General features: G+C 34.7%; 1 protein-coding gene across 1 annotated transcript in view; it reads left to right on the top strand.

Moving 5' to 3' along the window:
• LOC112963831 (connector enhancer of kinase suppressor of ras 2-like) overlaps positions 1–18,871 on the top strand; it is a 254,744-nt gene that overhangs the window by 179,179 nt on the left and 56,694 nt on the right. The window contains exons 10-13 of the mRNA XM_026061261.1: positions 3,450–3,583; positions 6,078–6,283; positions 13,244–13,329; positions 17,123–17,377. Coding sequence (XP_025917046.1) covers positions 3,450–3,583; positions 6,078–6,283; positions 13,244–13,329; positions 17,123–17,377 — 681 coding nt within the window. The remainder of the gene's footprint in view (positions 1–3,449; positions 3,584–6,077; positions 6,284–13,243; positions 13,330–17,122; positions 17,378–18,871) is intronic.

The following is an 18,871-nucleotide window of genomic DNA, read 5'->3' on the forward strand; positions in this document are numbered from 1 at the left end:
ATACATCATAGATGTCTGTCTGCATAAGGCAGGAATTCTGGAGAGTATGTGTTCAGAACTGCATGGTGGTAAGCATAACAGAGACTGTAGAGGAATGCTTATCTGGAATACCAGTACAAAAGAGTATGGATTGTTGAGGGAGAACTGTCACGGGAGAGAAGCAGAAGGTATTGCTTTGTTTAGCAGAGATGCATATCTTCATTCTAAGGTCCAGATCAGAGAAGAATTATATTTGCTGGAATTCTCGGAGTGATGATAGGGGAGGAGAAGGTGGGTGCTCTCTGCTGTTCATTAAAGACCAGCATGCAAGATGAGTAAAGAAGGCTTTTTGTGAGCAACTAGCAAAATCACCCAACATGTTTTAATTGGATGAAGTACATCTGTTGGAAAGGGAATAAAATCATTGGTCCAAAGGATAGTGGCCAGCACATTCTTGGAAAGCACTGGTGAGAGTTTTTTTATAGAGTAAAAGGGTGTGGTGAGGGTCCTCTTTCATTTGAAGGAAGAGTTGAGAGGGAGAAGGCAGAAAACAGCTTGTCTGAGAGCAATCATGAAACACTGCAGTTCCTTAGAAAACAGCAATCCTTAGAAAGGCAAAGGAGAACTTAAATGATACACATTTCTGTAAACTCCAGATCCAGTTTTGGGCACAGTGTATCAGTTGGGGAAAAGCCAGAGCACAATAACATTAATTAGAAGTATTCATATGTAAAAAAGGTTAAAGAAGAGTCGATAAAAAGTCTTTTCTGGCTTTTTTGATGAGTAGGGCAAGAAGTAATGAGCTTAAACTGAAGCAGAAAAGATTATATTGATGTAAGGTTAGTTAAAAAAAAAAATCAGGAATGACATAGATATCACTTGTTCTCTTTTGAGGCAAATAGACCAGTTGTATTATTTCTCCAAGCCCTTTTTTCTATTGTCAACTTCATTGACTAACCTATAACCTTGATATACATCCATTGAAAAATTATTCACAAGAGACTTGGTGTAGGTAATTTCTTTCCTGATTCTGAAATGGAGTTTCTGCTGGTCTGTGATGGTGCTAATTTATGTTTTGACATGGCTATCCAGCTGCAGGTAAATTGGGGGATTACTGGAATGTTTTACATTTAGTCTCTTTACTACTACTGCAACACCAGAACTGCTGAAATAATGGTGATATACTAAATACAGTGGTTGATGCTGTGCATAAGGTGGTAGGCCCTAATTTCCAAACGAGGTATGAGAAAGCAAGTCATGATGATTCTTCTTTTTGGCAGTGACTTCTTAACTGTTTACATTGATAAAAGGAAAGAAACCCAAAACACTCAATGTGTGAGAGGCTTAACAATAAACAGAGAAGAGTATAATTTGGACCCCTAGGCAGAATGATACTCTCATGACAAAATGTCTTTTGTTAGTACCTAAGATTGCTAGAGCTTGTAGAATCACATAAAAATAATTTTGGTATTTAGAAAAGAATTACAATTGGTCTTCATAGTGTGGTTTCTGCATCACTGTTTTCCTTTTACCTGTTTAAAAAAAAAAAAAAAGGTTTTATCTATTTAAACATATTTTTATATTTGAATGGGACTTTTTTGTATAAATCTAAACAATACTAAATAAAAATATTTTTCTGTGTATTGAATACATACACAGTAATTAGAGCTACTATGTATATTTATCAAACATGCATTCCTTTTGTAATACCTATAGTTGATTTAAATTTTGGACACTTAAATTACTTGATACTAAAATAAATTCGATTTTTTCCTTATTTTTATTAATATATCATTTCAGTACTGCTACCTCATTCTTATTTCCTTAACTTTTATTTTTAGTTCTATTATTGCATGCAGTACTTTCTAAAATGAATATGAGAAGACAAGTTGTAAAGATTACTGTCATCTTGAAGTAGCTTTTATCTTTTTACATTGCAAATAAAATCTGTATTTTTAAATGTGGTTTATATAGCAAAACATAAGCTGAATAATGAAACAGTCATGATAATATTTGCAAACAATTTTCAAATATGATTATCGAGTGTAACATTATATGCCAGCTTCTGTAGTTTGCCATTTGCATACTGCATTAGGGAAGACTGTATAGCTTTCTGCTACTTCTAACTTCATGCTTTTGGGTTTTTTTTTCTCCCCCCAGTATTAAATTATTTTGGATTAATGAAAGTGTCTTTTTACCAGGGCCAAGTTAATGCACATAATTTCATGTCCTGAATCTACATGTGTGTGTCTGTATTTATATGTGTGTATACAGGTAAGTGTAATAATACAGCTGTACAAAGCTGAAAAAACTTCTAGATAAAAGCATAGAAATTATAGGTACCTCATTATTTCTAATCTTCCGCTTTTGCCTTCCCACTCCAACTGTGTTTAATGAGATACGGATGTCTTTAAGCTGTATGTAGAGGCTTGTGAACAGCAATATTTCATGTAGAAGGTACTTTTTTGGTTGTTTAGTGAGTCTCAAGATAATTCAGAATTCAGGACTCGGTGTCCATATCCTTAGTCCTTTTGTGATGTTGACAGTAAGTTATCAGATGGTGTTTTTAGTTCTGTGCATCTGTCTATTACCAATTGCAGTGAAATAAACAGAGAAGTAACCGTTGTCTGTCTGTAATCAACACTCACTAGGGACTACAGTTAAAAGTAAATTACAGTGTGTTACAGTTTAGACTGTGCATGGTGTTACTAATCTCTTGAGCCATCAAATCTTCCTCAGAAAGTGTGTTTAGTACAGTTCAATAAAACATACTTGTGCAAAAACTAGATATTTGCATGAATTCCATTCCACCCAGATACAGCATCAGTGCTAAGGTTTTAGCATATGGAACATTTTAATTTCTAGTTTCACTGTTAATCACTATAGAACTTACCACTCTCTATGGTCCAAATATGACAAACAACCATGATTTCAGTGAATATTAAGACAACAGGTGAATTAATTCTGTTTTCATAAAGAAATCTAGGTATTCTGTCCCTGTTAACAATAAATCCTCTGCTGAAAACAATATTATGGTTCTGAATGCTTTCCTTCAGTGCAGGTATTCCAGAGTTCTGTAATTAATTTTCCTGTTAAGAGCATTTCATAGTGTATGTCCTTCTTCCTGATATAATGACTCTCTGTATTTGTTTAAAAATCATATTTTGGTTCAGAATCTTAGAATTTTCCATAAGATGTCTTTTAAATTAATTGCAGTAATGTGTGTTTTTTTTCTTTTTTTCTTCTTCTTCTTCTTTTTCTTTCTTTCCAAGACCAGTAATGGAGGAAGCTGGTTTAAACTCTGCTGAAACGATGCTTCGGTAAACATCTTTTTGGAATAAACTGCACCAATCCAAAAAAAGATATTATGACTTGTAATAGGAAAACATGCATTTTGACTTATTTGCAGCACTGTTAACTTGTGGTGTGGTAAAACATTAGTTTATTCTTCATGTGCTTATTTTTTACAGCCTGTAATTCCAAGCAGTCCTACAAGCAGCTCTACAACCCCAACCAGTACAATGGGCATGTCCTCAAAAATGGAGAACTCTGCACTCCAGGATGTTTTCATTCTGTCTCCTATGTCGGGACTTTATGGCCCCAGGTATTTACCTCCTATTGAACCTGAGGTTTTGAAAAAACAAAGTTGTACACTTCGATTTCAATAGACTAATAAAAACAATGCACTTTGCTTTCCCTTGTATGCATATTTAAATATTCAGATTTTTTAAAACAATCATTCAGTTTGCACACAGGGCAGTACAGAGTGGCTGTATGATAGGTGTTATTCCCAATACAGCAATGAGGGTCTAGTGGTATTCAGGATTGTCCACTAATATTTATCAAAATTACGAGCTAGAAATACATTAGGCAGCATTGTTTTGAGAGACTTTTAACTTGCCCTTAGCAGGGTAAAAAATTTGAATACAGCTAGTTTAGCAAAACCTAGTTTGGGTCCTAAATCAGGAAAGCATTTAAAAAACCTCTCAATCATTTTGTTCTGTTTACTCTTATGTGACCACTTGTATATTATTTTAAAGCATGCACTTCTGCAAGGGCAACATACCCTTGCCATCTCATATTATACCAATTCCTTATGCTTCCTTTCAAATACTAGAAAACTTCTGGATTTTTTTGGGGGGGGCTATAATTCAGTGTTTTAACCAAAACAACAAAACTCAGAATCAGATTTTGCATTTCGCTAAATCCAGTTTCAAATTGGAAATGCAGGCAATATGTTTCTTTTGACAGTTGACTCTAAGTTGCAGAATATTTGCCAATAGATGTAGTCCCACCTTTGTTTCGGTTTTGTCTTACTTTCTTCATGTCTCTATCTGCTATCTTTATCTCAATAATAGAGATAGCCACTCAGTTTATTCCCTTTATTTTTGTTTTAAGGAGACCAAAGTAAGACAAAATCCCTTTTCTCTTGTAACAAAAAAGAAACTTGAAATAGCACTGTAGAGTATCTGTCACATGCAGAATTAGAGAAAGGTCAGAAGAATTGTTAACAAGTAATATGAGGCTGAGGAGGTAATTTTTTTCCATTCCATAGTGAACTTCTGTAGAACAGCACAGTGTTACATTGCTCTTCCCAGCTGGGGAGTAGATCAGCAGACTGTGTTTTGAAGAGTCAAAAACGTGAGGGAAATCATCTGAGCCTGGAAAATACTAGAGTATGCACTGTCAAAGTCAAAGCTGAACCAGGTATATTTTCTTGAAAAAAAGTTTTGAATGCCTCTGATTTCTGAGCTTTAGACCTACAAAGTAGAAATTTTGCCTTGAACTCTTTTACACTTTCAGAAAACATAAACATGAAATTTATGAACAGTCTTCCTCCTGCATTTTTGACTGACTTTTTGACTCCTACAGTTTTGACTGTAATACCTGTCGTGGCAGTAAAAAAACGCACAAAGCTTAGTTTAAGTGTTTGAACTTAACCATTCAAACTGTTTGTACTGTTTTGAACCAATAGCTGGCTTGGCTTTGTTATTTGAGGAAGGAAGCGCCTGTTCCCTTCACTGGATTTCAAAGTTCACTTCGTTAGAACTGAAGTAGAATTCATCTTCTTCTTGGCTTAAGAATTTTCCTCTTTCCAAAAACTGGAAAATATTGACAAGTAGTAATTTACTGACTTGGTCACGGGTTATATGTTGGACTTAACAACCAGAAAAGATTTCGTTTTGGAGAAGCGTATTTTCCTATTTCACTGGTGTGTTTAAAATCTACAGTATATGTTATGTTGTCACATACTCTAAAAGATTTTATAGTACCTGTGTATCTCTTAGATGTTATAGTTAATTTAGAGCTCAAAAAATGTTTTTAATTTTTGTCTCAGAATCATCAGCCATCACAGGCTTCAAAGGGGAGACTGAAGGAGGGAAGGATTGTACTTTCTTTGACCTTTGTGCCCTTGTTCAGTATCTTACAGAAGCCTAGAATACTAGTCCTCATGGACTGAGAATAACTTGAATTTGTACTTGAGGAATATCTGTCTTCCAGTACAGTACACAGTAACTACGACATCTCAAAGAACACTGGTACTGTAGGGCAAATAACTTTTTATGGTATACTGCTAACTTTGAGAAGTTGCTTATTTGAACTGATACAAAACTTTGAAAAGTATTTATGATATTTAGCCCATCAAGAATTTTCATTAGAAAAGCAGCAAGAATTTTGAATAATATAAATAGTAATATATTTATAATAAATGTCTAAACAGCATTTTGGAAAGATTTCCTGACTTCTGATGAATGGTGACAAGAAAATAATGAATTTTAGTGAATTACATAAGTTGCACTTTTTTAAAGGAAGGTTTTTTTGTAACTTTTATGGTTTGGCTACTTTGTGACACTTTCTTTCCAGTTACTGCTAAATATTCAACATAACTGTTTATCTTGCAGATAAATTGTAACCTAGTGATGATTGAATGAATTTATATTTGTTGAAATTAATTTGGATCACTTGCAAAATTTCTCACGTATAACAGATTACGGGACATTTTTCCATTTGTAGTGTTTAGGAGAGACAGGTGGTACACTTTAGCTTTATCATTAAATGGCTAATTTCCCCCAAATCTTCTGATTTAATGTTTTCAGGGATGAAATTGGAATAATGTCTTGTGATGACATCAGCAAATTTGGAAAGTCTGGAATGAAAGGCTCTGAGTCTCCTAGCTATTTTCTGGATCATGAAAGTGGGAAATACTACACCTTAATTGAAAGTGAAGGTCATCCTGTGGGCTCTGAGTATGAGCGAAGCAGAGCTACAGGAGTGCGGAGAAGAGAAAAAACACCTACTCATGGTAGGCTTGATTTCCTGACATTTCTAAATTGACTAGATTAACAAATTGTGTTATTAACACTGCATCACTTCCCAAAACTCTGTTATTCTTTCTTAGACTATGACCTGGTGGCTGTGAATATTAGGCAAAAATTTCTGTGAAGAAATACTAAGTATAAATAGGAACTAGCATATAAAAGTTATTTATAAACTTATTCTGCAGTGTATACTTAAAATTTGGGGTGATATTTAAGTTCATATTATTTGGATAGATAGCATCTTCACTTGCCAGATTTCATTCAGAAGCTCTTGGAGATTACTCTAGTTGCAACCTTCTGGACTTACAGGGGAGGACCTAAAAAGACTGATTAGTGGTATGAAAGTCTCTGTGAGAGGTAATGCCTTCCAAAATTCAGCACTGTGTTAAATAAATATAATTACATGAATAGCATCCTAGGATGAATTTGTTAATGATAGAAACATAGTTCAAAATAGTGACTGCTTAAATATGTAAGATGCTATTATAACAATAATAAACTCTAATCTTATGTAGAAATTTTGTTTGCTTGTAAATCTGGATAGGTGTACTGGTATACATACATATATATGTTTATATAAAAGGTGCTGTTGAAAATTAATGTTTGGGTTTTTTTTTTTAGCTTGTCGGTTAAAATTGATGTTCTTGGTATTTGGTGAATTTTAGAATGATATTCCTGAAACATAACAGTGTATTCTTTATTTGTATGTATTGCTTTTATTTTCAGGACAGTAATTTATTTTGCAAGTTTTACAGACCTTTAAGATAAAAGATTTCATTTAAAAAACTATTTGCCATGTAATTATATGTGAATTTGATTATGCAAATGACATTATTGCTGTGTCATTCCCCACAGAGAAAGGAATGACTCCCCTTGCTCATAACATTCTCTGTTGGAAGGTTCTGTCTTTTGATAGATATGTGATGCCATCAATAAGTTCTTCATTCACATACTCTGAGGCTGTTTTTTTCCTTTCTCTTGTATCATTAAAAAAATTCCTAAATAGTTTTGTCTTGGAAGAACAAAAATCACTCTCACAAGCTCAGAATAGCAAAGAAAAACGTGTCTGTGAAGAAGTGCTGATGGATGTAGGTAATAAAAACATGTTGCAATTCAATGGAGATAACACCCAAAGGAAGTTATAGCACAAGATCCAATAACAGCTGTAACAGGAAAAACAAAGAAACCTCAAAGTACTGTAGACACTGATATTGTTACTCTGCCATAAAATGGGTTTAGTCTGGTGCAGGATTTGATGACATGGATGTTACTTTTAAATGCAGTTTCATTGCTGCTTTCAATTATTTGTACTTAGAGGCTGTGCAGTTTTCTCTTCACTGTGTTCAGACTTGAAAACCTTCTTTTCACCATAAATGTTACAAGAGATAGCAACTGACTACCACAAATGATGAAACAGATACTGATAATTAAGACATGCAAGTATGACTTTTCCTCTGTCAGTAAATTTGTTTCTTGGCTTTTTTTGTTTTTATTTTGTTTTGTTTTGTTTTTTAATTATATTTGAGATATCTATACCATAGTTTACATAACGTACCTGGGTTAAGGTCTAAGCTGCATTACTCTTTTGCTAAGTTCAGCTAATGAAGGATAGCCAAGTTAGTTCTATAGTTTCCCCTGCGATTTCTAGGGTTGAGAGGGTTGAATTCAAGTCTGGAAATGTGACAGCTGCAGGGGTATGTAAAATTACACCAAGCTGCAGTGATAATTCTGTAGTAGCTAGAGTTTTCCCCAAGAAAGGATATTGAACTTTCTAAGTGATGTTAGCTTTCTGTTATTCTAACAGTTTGAAAGCAGTCTTAGCTTATGTTTATCAAGTAAATGGGACTTAAGTATTTTGCTAACTGCAGCTGAGTTTATGCTCAAAAATGGCAAAATTTCAACTGTAGAATGGACAGGATGGTATTTAAATACTACCCTTTCTTTTTGAGAATAGGGAGATTTTAACAGATCTTTTATATACGTAGAATATTTTTAGTAACTTGTACAACCATAGACTTGATGCTTGAAAGAGTTGTAATCTTGTTAACATTGAAGTGTAGGACTCCATTTTAATGCCAGTGACATTCAGTCTTTATCCCACTGATAAGCCACAACTTTTTATAATAAAAGTAGAATGAATGAGAAATCTGAACTGTGATTTAAATTGGAGCCAGATGGATGGATTTGGCTTGCTTTCATAAAATTATGTTGCATGATGACTTCTAATTTAAAATGCTGGAGGCTGTTCTTGTAATACCTGAGTTTCCGTTTATGCTTACAATGGACCATTCTGTCTGACTTGCTGTAACTTTGAGAGATTTTTTGAAAATCTGGAAGGAATTTGATTTTAAAGTCTCAGAAATGTATATTTGTTCCTTTTAAAATAATTGTTAAACCAGGATTTTTTTAAACTACAGATGAAACTACTCCGTTAATTAACACATTTTCAAATCTGAATTTTGCTCTGGTTCTAGTACAGTGCATGTTGTGTATTTTTTGATTTAAGGTGTACTTTTGCATCATCAAAATAACTATGTCTTTCTATGAAAAGACAGGATTTAGGGTGGATCCAAGTAACATGTATCTGATGCTGGAACTAGTTAGCCATGGGAAAAAATAGGGAAAATAAAGTAAAACTTCGGAAATCTTTCATGATTGAAAAAACCTTTGCATTGTTGCTAGGACTTGCACAAACTGCAGTTCAGAAATTCCTGCCATGCTTTTACCAGAATTAAAGTGGTTATCAGGAACTAGTGTCTGTTGCAGCTGGTACATGGAATGATACTCAGGCAGAAGAGACCCTGAGTATTGATAATATGTGCAAAACCCAAGCAGGCAAATAAGTCCATTTTCCTTCAGCTTCTCAAACCATCTGTGAAAGTTAAGCTTTTATTTATAATAGTATTTGCATTACACCTTTTCTAAGATTTATGATCTAAAATTAGTCTTATTAGTCTGACTGTAACGTGGGTATTTAGAGTTCTTGTGGCAATACCAGTCAAATCCCTAGATTTGTTTGTGTTAGACAAAAATGTCATGAATCAGTTTTTTTTTTTCTTTCCATTTCTAGTCTTTTATTTATACACAGTAATTTTCTCATTCAGTGGTAAATACGCAAGTTGTGATGCTATAACAGTTTATAGGTAGCTTGAGTAGTCCAGAAGGTATACATAAGGGCCTATGGTGGAGGCAAAAAAACGTACTCTAAAAAAAAAAAAGAAAATGGAATGATTCTGTATTTCAGTACCAGTATTTCAGTCTCCTTTATGTTTCCAAACTAGCTTTTTGGAGCTCTACTTTTACATTTATTGCCTTGTATTCTTTTATCACATAAAACGAGACTCAAGATAACGTATGAAGAACTACATTTTTTATGTTTAGCATAATATTCTGACAACAGTTACTGACTTGGACTGTGCAGGAGATTCAGACTTCTTTGAGACAAATGTTTCTTAAGGTTATCTCCTGGGTTCCAGGACTGCAGCCCTATACAGCATGCACAATGAGAGTGCTTGACTGGGTGCCTAAAGAGCCAGGCTTTGAGATCTGCTTTCCGGCAATCCAAGTTTATCTGTTACTTTTAATATAAATATTCTCTGCTGTCATATTAAATGGCTCAGGTGCCTGAGCAGTGATTACTCTGGAAATTTCTGAAAAAGAGCTTGACAAAATACTGCTGTTAGGCTCATATTGAGAGGCCTTTCTATAGATGCAACTTCCCTCTAACTCTCAGTCTCTGTTAAGACATCCCTTTAAGGACAGGAATGTGAGCCTGTTTTTCTTATCTCCCTACAAAATCTGAAGTATTTTCTGGTCTAACTGAACTACATACCCAAATCATATAAGCTTTTAAAAATCCCTGAAAAGGGGATTAGCCTTAGACTTAATTAGTTAACTATGGAGTTGTTCTGTAATTCCTTTCAGTGTCTGAATATTTTTCAGATGCTTGTGACAGGCAAGTAAAGCAAGCAGTTCTGAAGCCAACAGCTAGTCTAGCTATGTATATAGTACAACTCCAGGTTTTCAGAGAACATTTTAACTGTTAGTACTAAAACTGTATTTATTGTAGATAATTCTTTCCCATTTGCTTGGAGAAGAACTTTGAATTAAAATCAGTATTACACAAAATAATTTCTTGGTTTGGCCTGTGTGTTTTCCAGGTTCGCATCTCACCTTTTGATTATGCTGTGGCAGCTGGCATTTATCTGTTACAAATCTCTCCAGGGATTAGACATTTCTTCTCTTGTCCAGAAATACTGCTAAGTTTTCTTACATTGATCTCCTTTTGCTATGTGCCTTCTTAAGTTCGTATTTCTGTTTATCTCCTAATCTGTATTTATTTTTCATTCTTTTCCATATTAATGATTCTTAGCTTTGTTTGATATCTTGTTGGTTGTTTTCTTATTAATACTGTTCTTTTAAGACCAAATTCGAAATTAGGAATTAAATACTAAATTTCTATTTAAAAGTAGTTTCAGCTGTTAGGGAGATAAGGAAACTACATATAGTTCCATACGGTTATACCGTAACTTTTAGGGTATTATTGAAAGTATAGTATGGGAAAATCTCTGTGCTTTAGGTATATTCATTACCAGCTAAATTTTCAGGAAATCATGTTATCCAGAAACTTACTTTTCTTATATGCCTGTTTGTTCTTAAATCCTCTTCTCAGTTTAGGTGCCTAGGCCTGTAATACTGTTTTATCATTATTGGCATTACAAAACCCATGCCTATCTATGAAACTTGATCAAATAGAACAATAATAAAGTATATAATACAAGTCTGTAGCTAAATTTATACGTGCTCGTAATCAGATTTATTCATTTTTACCTATACTAAACACAGCTACAGTGATTGTCTCAGAAATTCTACAAAGGAGCTTGTGTTTCGTTTTTGTTCCATTTTTATGTTCACAGCTACAATGATATTTTCACACTCACTGGTAATATCTTATTGATCTTTGAGCTTTTTTAACCATTTGTTTTTGCAGAATCTTAAAACTGGAGATCCACTGTGCTCATAATTACTTTTGGTAAACAATACACATATTACTCTTTTCAGGTAAATAAGGCCAATGCTACCTGTATAAATGGAGATGTGATGTTGAAACCAAAATTTTTAAAAGAAAATGGAATTCTTTTTAAAGAAAAATCCTGACAATTAATACTAAAGTGCCTTTTGTTGTATGGGTCTGTTTTTAAGATGATTCCTGGAGAAAAACAGTAGTGGTGAAATTTGATTTTTGTAGGCAATAAAAGGAATAGAGTAATAAAATAAACACTCCTTCATAATATCAGTGTTTTAAATGGATTCCTGTCACTATCAGATCAGTAGCTAAAGAGCTATATTTGGAAGATTGCTGAATAACAAACTCCATCAGCACGCAAATAATGCAAAAAATACTTTGTTTTTAGTAATAAACCTGAGGTAACTGGTAATGAAAAAGAAACTATTATTCATTTTAAATTCTGTGATTATCTTAAAAACAGAATAGTTGGACAGTAACTGCTTGTAGAAAATAGCTTGCTTTCTAAAGAAGCACTCTACAAACTTAGTCAGCTGCCATGTGGAAAGAGAAGACTTTGGATTTATTGGTCGGACAGGACTTAACCTATAATCTAGAGGGTGCGTTTCTGTGTTCACTGATAGTGCTGCACACTGACAAGGCCAAAGTGCTAATACTTTATAGTCAGCTTTGCAGTACTCCTAGTTTAATGGCCTGCTGTGTTCTACTGATTTCATAGCAGAGAATGAATAGTGCACATAAATGTCTTCCAGCTGTAGTGTCATAACATCGTATTAATTAAAACTCTAATGTCTGAATCTTCTTTTTTTGTTGTTGACAAACTGTATTGCATATTTTCTTTTTAAGGCACTTGAAATTAATCTTACTTGAAACTATCAGACCTTCTCATTACTCATCATGTAGTTTTCCAGATCAGATAGGTCTTACTGTTTGAGTGTTAGATACAAAATGTTTTAGCTGTATTAATAATCTTTGTAATTGTACTAAAGCATATTAGTCTGTTTAAAAACAGCTTATTATACAGAATCACAGAATAGTTGGCTATGGAAGGGATCTCTGGAGATCATCTGCTCTAAGCTCCCCTGCTCAAGCAGGGGTCAGCTAGAGCAGGTAACCCATGTCCAGTTCGGTTTTGAATGTCTCCAAGGATGGAGACTCCACAGCCTCTCCAGGCAACCTGTTCCGGTGTTCACCCACCTTCACAGTAAAGAAGTGCTTACTTGTGTTCAAGTGGAATTTCCTGTGTTACAGTTTGTGCCCAATGCCTCTTGTCCTGACACCATTGAGTCGGGCCTCATCCTCTTTACACCCTCCCTTCAGATATAAACATTGATAAGATCCCCTCAAGCCTTCTCCAAGCTAAACAGTCCCAGCTCTCTCAGGCTGTCTGTGTGAGAGGTGCTCCAGTACCTTAGACATCAAAGTCCCTTTGCTGGACTTGCTCCAGTAAATCCATGTCTGACTTGTGCTGGGGAGCCCAGCACTGCACCCATCACTTCAGATGTGGCCTCACCAGCGCTGAGTAGAGGGGAAGGATCACCTCTCTTGACCTGCTGGCAGCACCCTTCCTAATACAGTCCAAGATGCCATTGGCCTTCTTTGCCATCTATTTAATGAGAGAGGAAGTTTTTATAGGAGAAAGTTTAAAGATAAATGCAGAAAGTGAGTAAAATTACTTGTGAATGTAATACAGAAGTCAGTGGTACTTGAGTCAAATTGGTATAACAAAGAGGAGAATCTGGCATATATTAGTGTTTAACTGATTGTGAAAGCTGCAGCTTTAATAATGTATAGGTGCTGATAAAAAGGACTACTCTGAAGGGTTGTGTCATGTTCTAATTTACAGTAATTACGTACTCTTCAGACTTTTATTTTAAATCTTCAAAAATTATATTGGTTCATCTTGAATTGTTTCCAGGAGATTTAAGACCTGTTTCTATGCCTACTGAGTACACCTGGACAGGGGAGTCAAAAGAACAAAACGTGTACAAGAGGGGAAGCAGAGGTGAGTGGTTTTTTTTCTTCTCTGCTGTTCTCCAAGACTTTCTTCTTTGTTACTTAGGAAACATGAAAATGTCATCACAGGAACCAAACTTTTTGGTGAGTGCCACAGAGAATACAAAAGAGCCTGTGTGGTATCTGGGTTGTTGTGTTTGTATTCCTGAAGATTAAAAAGTTTGTATTAGTTGTGAGGGATTTATTTTATCTAATTCTATTATGAAGGAAGATAAACATCAAGGGTTAAAAGAGACTATAATATTCAGATATATGCTGATAGCAGTCATAGTTCTTAATCTTTACAGTTTTGGACAAAAAGTGATATTATAGATGCAAGATAATGACCTTTGAGACATGTTTTGATGAATATGGATGAATATTGGAAACATGAATCAACAAGTGTGTTCAGATTAGCAGTCCTAATGATATAAGCTTCCACTGATTTCACTGGGAATTACAAATTTTCGAAGTGTGGTGATAGCAGAGTACCTAAAGGTTTTAAAAAAACAGTGTTTCAAGGCATAAGTATAATTTCAGTTTTATTTGAAAGATGCAGCTTACAATTTTTTCTTTAATTTTCTCTATTGCTGATGCTAAATATAAAACTTAGTGGTAATTTTTTTAGAGGGGATGGGGAAGGTGAGTGCCAGTTATGTTTCAGCTTTGTTCCAACTCAAAAATATGAGCACATACTACATTGTTATGAAATAGTTCCGAAAAAAATAGGTTATATTGCTTTCATCTTTCACTAGCATTTCCTTTTAAACATTTATAAATATGTATCTGTTCAGTAGACTTACGCTCTAAAAATCAGTTCCATTTTTTGGTGGGTAAAATAGACTTTAAATCATTATTTATAGACTTGTCTAATGTATGCAACCTAAAAGTATTTATGCTCTTAAAAATGAAAGGATGCTAATCTAAGCTAAATTGTGTAAAGATGCTACAGTAACCTTGGTATTACCCATTATCCACCTGTCTGAAGGAGGTCATCACCAAATATCCCCAGACAGACTACAGCAGAAGAGAATTTCTTCAACTGGTGCTTACAGAATGCAATGTAAATTGCATTAGAAATAAAAATTAACTACTTCTGTGTTGTCTATTATTAGTCTATGCTCTCACTGGAGAAAGGTTTCCATTTTGTTGTCCTTCTTTCTTACCTTTTGGCAGGGAGGGGATCTTGTGCCTGCTGCAACCCTACCTTCTTTTTGGAGAGAAGGCTGAGGATTCTTGAATAAATACTGTTTTGTCAGAATCTTTGATGCACAGTGTGGATAGCTAAGAGGAGCACAACTTGACTACTTGCAGTATAATAAAATTGAAAGATACTGTTGAACATTTTTACAGGATTTAAAACCTTTTTCAGTACTTTTCCATTCCAAAAGAAATTAAGTTTCATCTGAGGCAGACTTCACTGATTTAGTCCAAATCTTAGTACTTACCTTGCTTTAGATTTTATGAATGAAAACATGTGAATATGCAAAAGAGACTGGATAAGTAAAAAAAAATTCTGTAAACATTCAGTTGAATCATATTTTTAATACATGTTAAAAGTGTGTTTGTCATCCATTACTGATTCTGCTGTATTAGGAAGAAAACTGTTATCTACTGAACTACCTTTGGCTACGTTTATATTTTTTTAGGCAAGCCATGTAATGTGGCTAGCTTCATATTATTTGTAGTGCAAGGACCTGGATGTGCCCCGCCATCTTTCCTGTGCCTAGGTTTTATGCCAGCAGAACTGCTCAGTTTGCTCTAGGTTGGAAGCCTGGTACGAATAAGCCAGCAAATGTGCAGAGGAAACGGAGCCACAGCTGAAGCGGGGAATTAACCAAGCTGACAATACAGATGCAGCCAAGATCGTTTTCCCCCCAGTTGTACATAACCTTACAGTTTCATGTAGACTTTTGCCTGACTTGCCTTTGAGACATCATCTGAGATGGTTTGCAGTTCTTGTCATATTCAAGATACATGACATGCGCTGCCTATCCCCTATCCACAGGGCCTGTTGCTTTGTTACAGGAAGAAATCCTATTTGGCCTGGTCTGATTTTTCTTGATGAGTCTACACAGACTGGCATTCATGTTCTTGTCATTTTGGTGCTTCAGAAATGATTTGAAACTGCTCATAATGTATAGAAATTGAAATTTTACTTTAAGATGTATGTCTCTGGTGCTTCCTGTTTCTACTTTTCAAAGTTATAATTACCCTTTCGATATTATTCTGAGGTCTGATCAACTGTACCACTGTAGCTGTTTATGAGACTGTGTTGGGAACCAGCTCAGGAAACAGATTAGGAGTTAGTAGCCCCCGAGGTTGGGGGGGGGGGGAGGATTCATTTTTATTTTTAACTCTGTTTCCTGATCTAGTTCATAGCATAGCTCCACAAATAGCTCTGTCAGTTCAACCAAGTAAACAGCATGTTGCAGTGTAAAGTTTGGAAGGAGGAAGCTAGGAGCTGGGGACACATTAAAATATCATTGCCACTAAACATTTTGTATAATATAATTATGACTTGAGTCTTTCCTCCACACACCGTTTCATTAAGCTCAGATATGTTCTCATTTTGCTGTTGATATTCAATGATCTTCATATGATTGAAAATAACAAATCATATGTTTTCTTAAAATTGCTAGTGAAGAGGGCATTCCATTTTGCTGAGAAATTATTGATCAGAATTTTGAAGCAGTTCTACATTAAAACAAAAATATTTTGTTTGAAAAACCAAATTTTTATTCATGTTTCCTATTATATTTTATTAAAATGAAATGCTTTTCATAGTTACACACAATAGAATGTTGTTAGAAAACTGGAAAATCAAAATGCACCATTCTGAAAAGATGAAAGCAGGATATTTCAGTCTTATGAAAACTGTAAAAAGATACTGTTCAGAACAAAATTTTTCTGCTTTCAGCATACAAAAAAATGCGTCAGGAGAGAATTGAAACAGAAAATTTGCATCCAGCCCTGCAAAACACTTTTCCCCAGTTGGCAATAATCAGAGGTCTTCATGTTACAGTCCTTGCTGAGCAGGATTTGGGGTAGTCTGTTACTCAGGTCTGCAAAAGAACATTTAAGGTCCCTATTTTAAGCAAGTGGCAAATTTATTTCTTTAGACTACCTGTTCTTTTCATTAGGCATCTAACATGCTTTCCCTTTTTATGTCCTGAAAGAATTAACTATGTTCCATAATTCAGAATTTACAGAGTAAGGTGTTCAGAAACACTGTCATGAAGATAAGATAACGATTTACAATTTGAGGAAGAATCCAGAAGCAGTAATTTGTTTTGTGGATTTAGATTTGCATTCTTAAAATCCAGGAATTTGTTAACAAACAAAAATCAAAAATGTTCAAGATTCATCTCAACATCCCATCTCCATCTGTTTTTGAGGGGGAAAAAAAAAGTAAAGTATTATACATTTGCATTTCAAGTTACCATGTTGTTTTGCAGTGTTAGTGGGCCACCATGCATTTAATAGGGGTTGTTTTCCATGACAACAGGTACTTTGAATCAATGTGAAAACTGAGAAATCAGCTGTGCTGTATTTCCCTTGAATTTCTTAAGCACATTTTAGATAACATTCAGTTGAAGCAAACTTTGTGTTATGACTTGAGTTTGAAATACAGCACAACAGTAATAGTAAACTTGCCTAAGATTAAAATAAGCTTCTCATAAAAGAAAACAAGGCTTTATTTTTAGCCTGTAGTAAATGTAAATATTTATGACTGTAGGAATGAAACCCAGATTTTCTGTGTTTCTTTCATCTTGTTTCTTTTTTTCTTTCTCCAACAACTGACTCTGAGAATTCTCTCCTGCGGTACCTGAGTGATGACAAGATCTTGGTTATCCAAGAAGATCCTTTGATGCAGAAAGACAACAAAAGGGAGACAGGTCGTAGGTCAAGAAAAAAGGGCAAAAACACAGGCAGCCCAAACTACCCTATTAGTCCATCTGTGCTGGCATCTACTGTTAATGTTAGGCTTGAACCTGGACAGCAAGATGTCTTGAATTTCTCGCTAGCAGAAAACAATACAGTTCCGCTTTATCATGTAAGTACATAACAAAAAATGTTACTGCATAAAGTAAATGGAAAAAAAATTTTTTTCTTTTAGGACTGATAATGGTATAGCCTCATGTTTTACATTTTAATTTCTGTATTTTGCAGTCCAGAAGATTTACTTAACTTACATATTTTGATAGCATTCACATAAGAACAGTCCAGACAGAATGAAAAAATGCAAAGTAGAGAATATTTGATATCAGAAGCTTTAAATAAAATAGTGTTGTTAATTACTCAGTCTCACTGAGTTTAGCTAAATTTAACCATGTTAGTTTTTCTGAGCTTCATAAGTATCTCATACTCCTATGATGATGATAGTTAATGATAAATTAGTTATTAAATTATATGTCCAGTAATGTGAATTGGTTCATTCTGATAATAGAGGAAATATTATGGAGTAAAAACAGTGGAGAGGGTATAATTCAGTGGATTGTCACTAACCTGGAAGCAATAAATCCATAGTAATTATTTCTTACATATGTGACTCTTCATGTGAATATCCAGTTCTTGTAACCGCAATAAAAAAGAACTAGGTTCTCATGACTGTCAGCTAATGCAGAATTTGGCTGTATTGATTTGGAAGCCCTGAAATAATGGAAAGCCTTGCAGAGATTGATCCTCTCTATTCAAGCTTTGTATGTATGTATTGCCTTTCCTGGAAACATTCGGCCCTAACATTCGGGAACAGACTGCTCCATTCTTTTTTCTTATGGCACAGAGTAGTACCTTCCAAGTGTTTTGTGCCCAAATCTTAATCTCTTCAGGGGAGTCATACTGAAAAATGAGCCTCTTTCCTCTCCATAATCAGTATGGAAGCTTTTTGAGTTGTTTGCATTTTTTTCTAATGAAGCTGAATTTCCTCCTAGAAAATGCAGTACTTGTGGGAACTTTCTTCTGACTGTCTTACATTTAGGGCTTCTAACTGATGAGTCTCTCACTGAGCAAAGTCTTGGGAGATGATCATATTTACATCAAGTATGAGAGCTGAGTAGAGTTTACCTAAGAGGATATATTGGAAACGTGTAGCCAGCCATTCATCTCTGTTTCCTGCAAGCTGTCAGCATTAGGTAATCCAAAGTTCAGATGCTTTTCTTCTGTCTACAGTAAAAATTAAGTTTCTCTTTTCTTTGCCACTTGACATTAGCATTTTTAGAAAAGGTGGAAGAGCTCTTCCCCACCTTCAGACACAAACAGTTTATAAGTCAAGATTTTGACTGTCCAGTGGCAGATGTTTCTTGTGATCAGGATCACAAAGCCAAAGGAAAGGATTTTAAATCCAGAAATAAAAATAGTACATAGTCTACTAGGATGGATGAGAAAATTATTATGCAGATTTGCAAAAAAAAAAAAAAAAAAGTATCATACCTCTGTAGGTGAATGGACTGATTTTGTTGAGTTTTTAACACAGTAATGGTTGCCTGTCGACTCACATGATCATTTTTATGTTCTTCCTGTGCTGCATGGGAATGCAGGTATTTTCTGC

Source organism: Apteryx rowi, unplaced genomic scaffold (genome assembly GCF_003343035.1).
Source record: "Apteryx rowi isolate R43461 unplaced genomic scaffold, aptRow1 scaffold_179, whole genome shotgun sequence".
Lineage (NCBI taxonomy): Eukaryota > Metazoa > Chordata > Aves > Apterygiformes > Apterygidae > Apteryx > Apteryx rowi.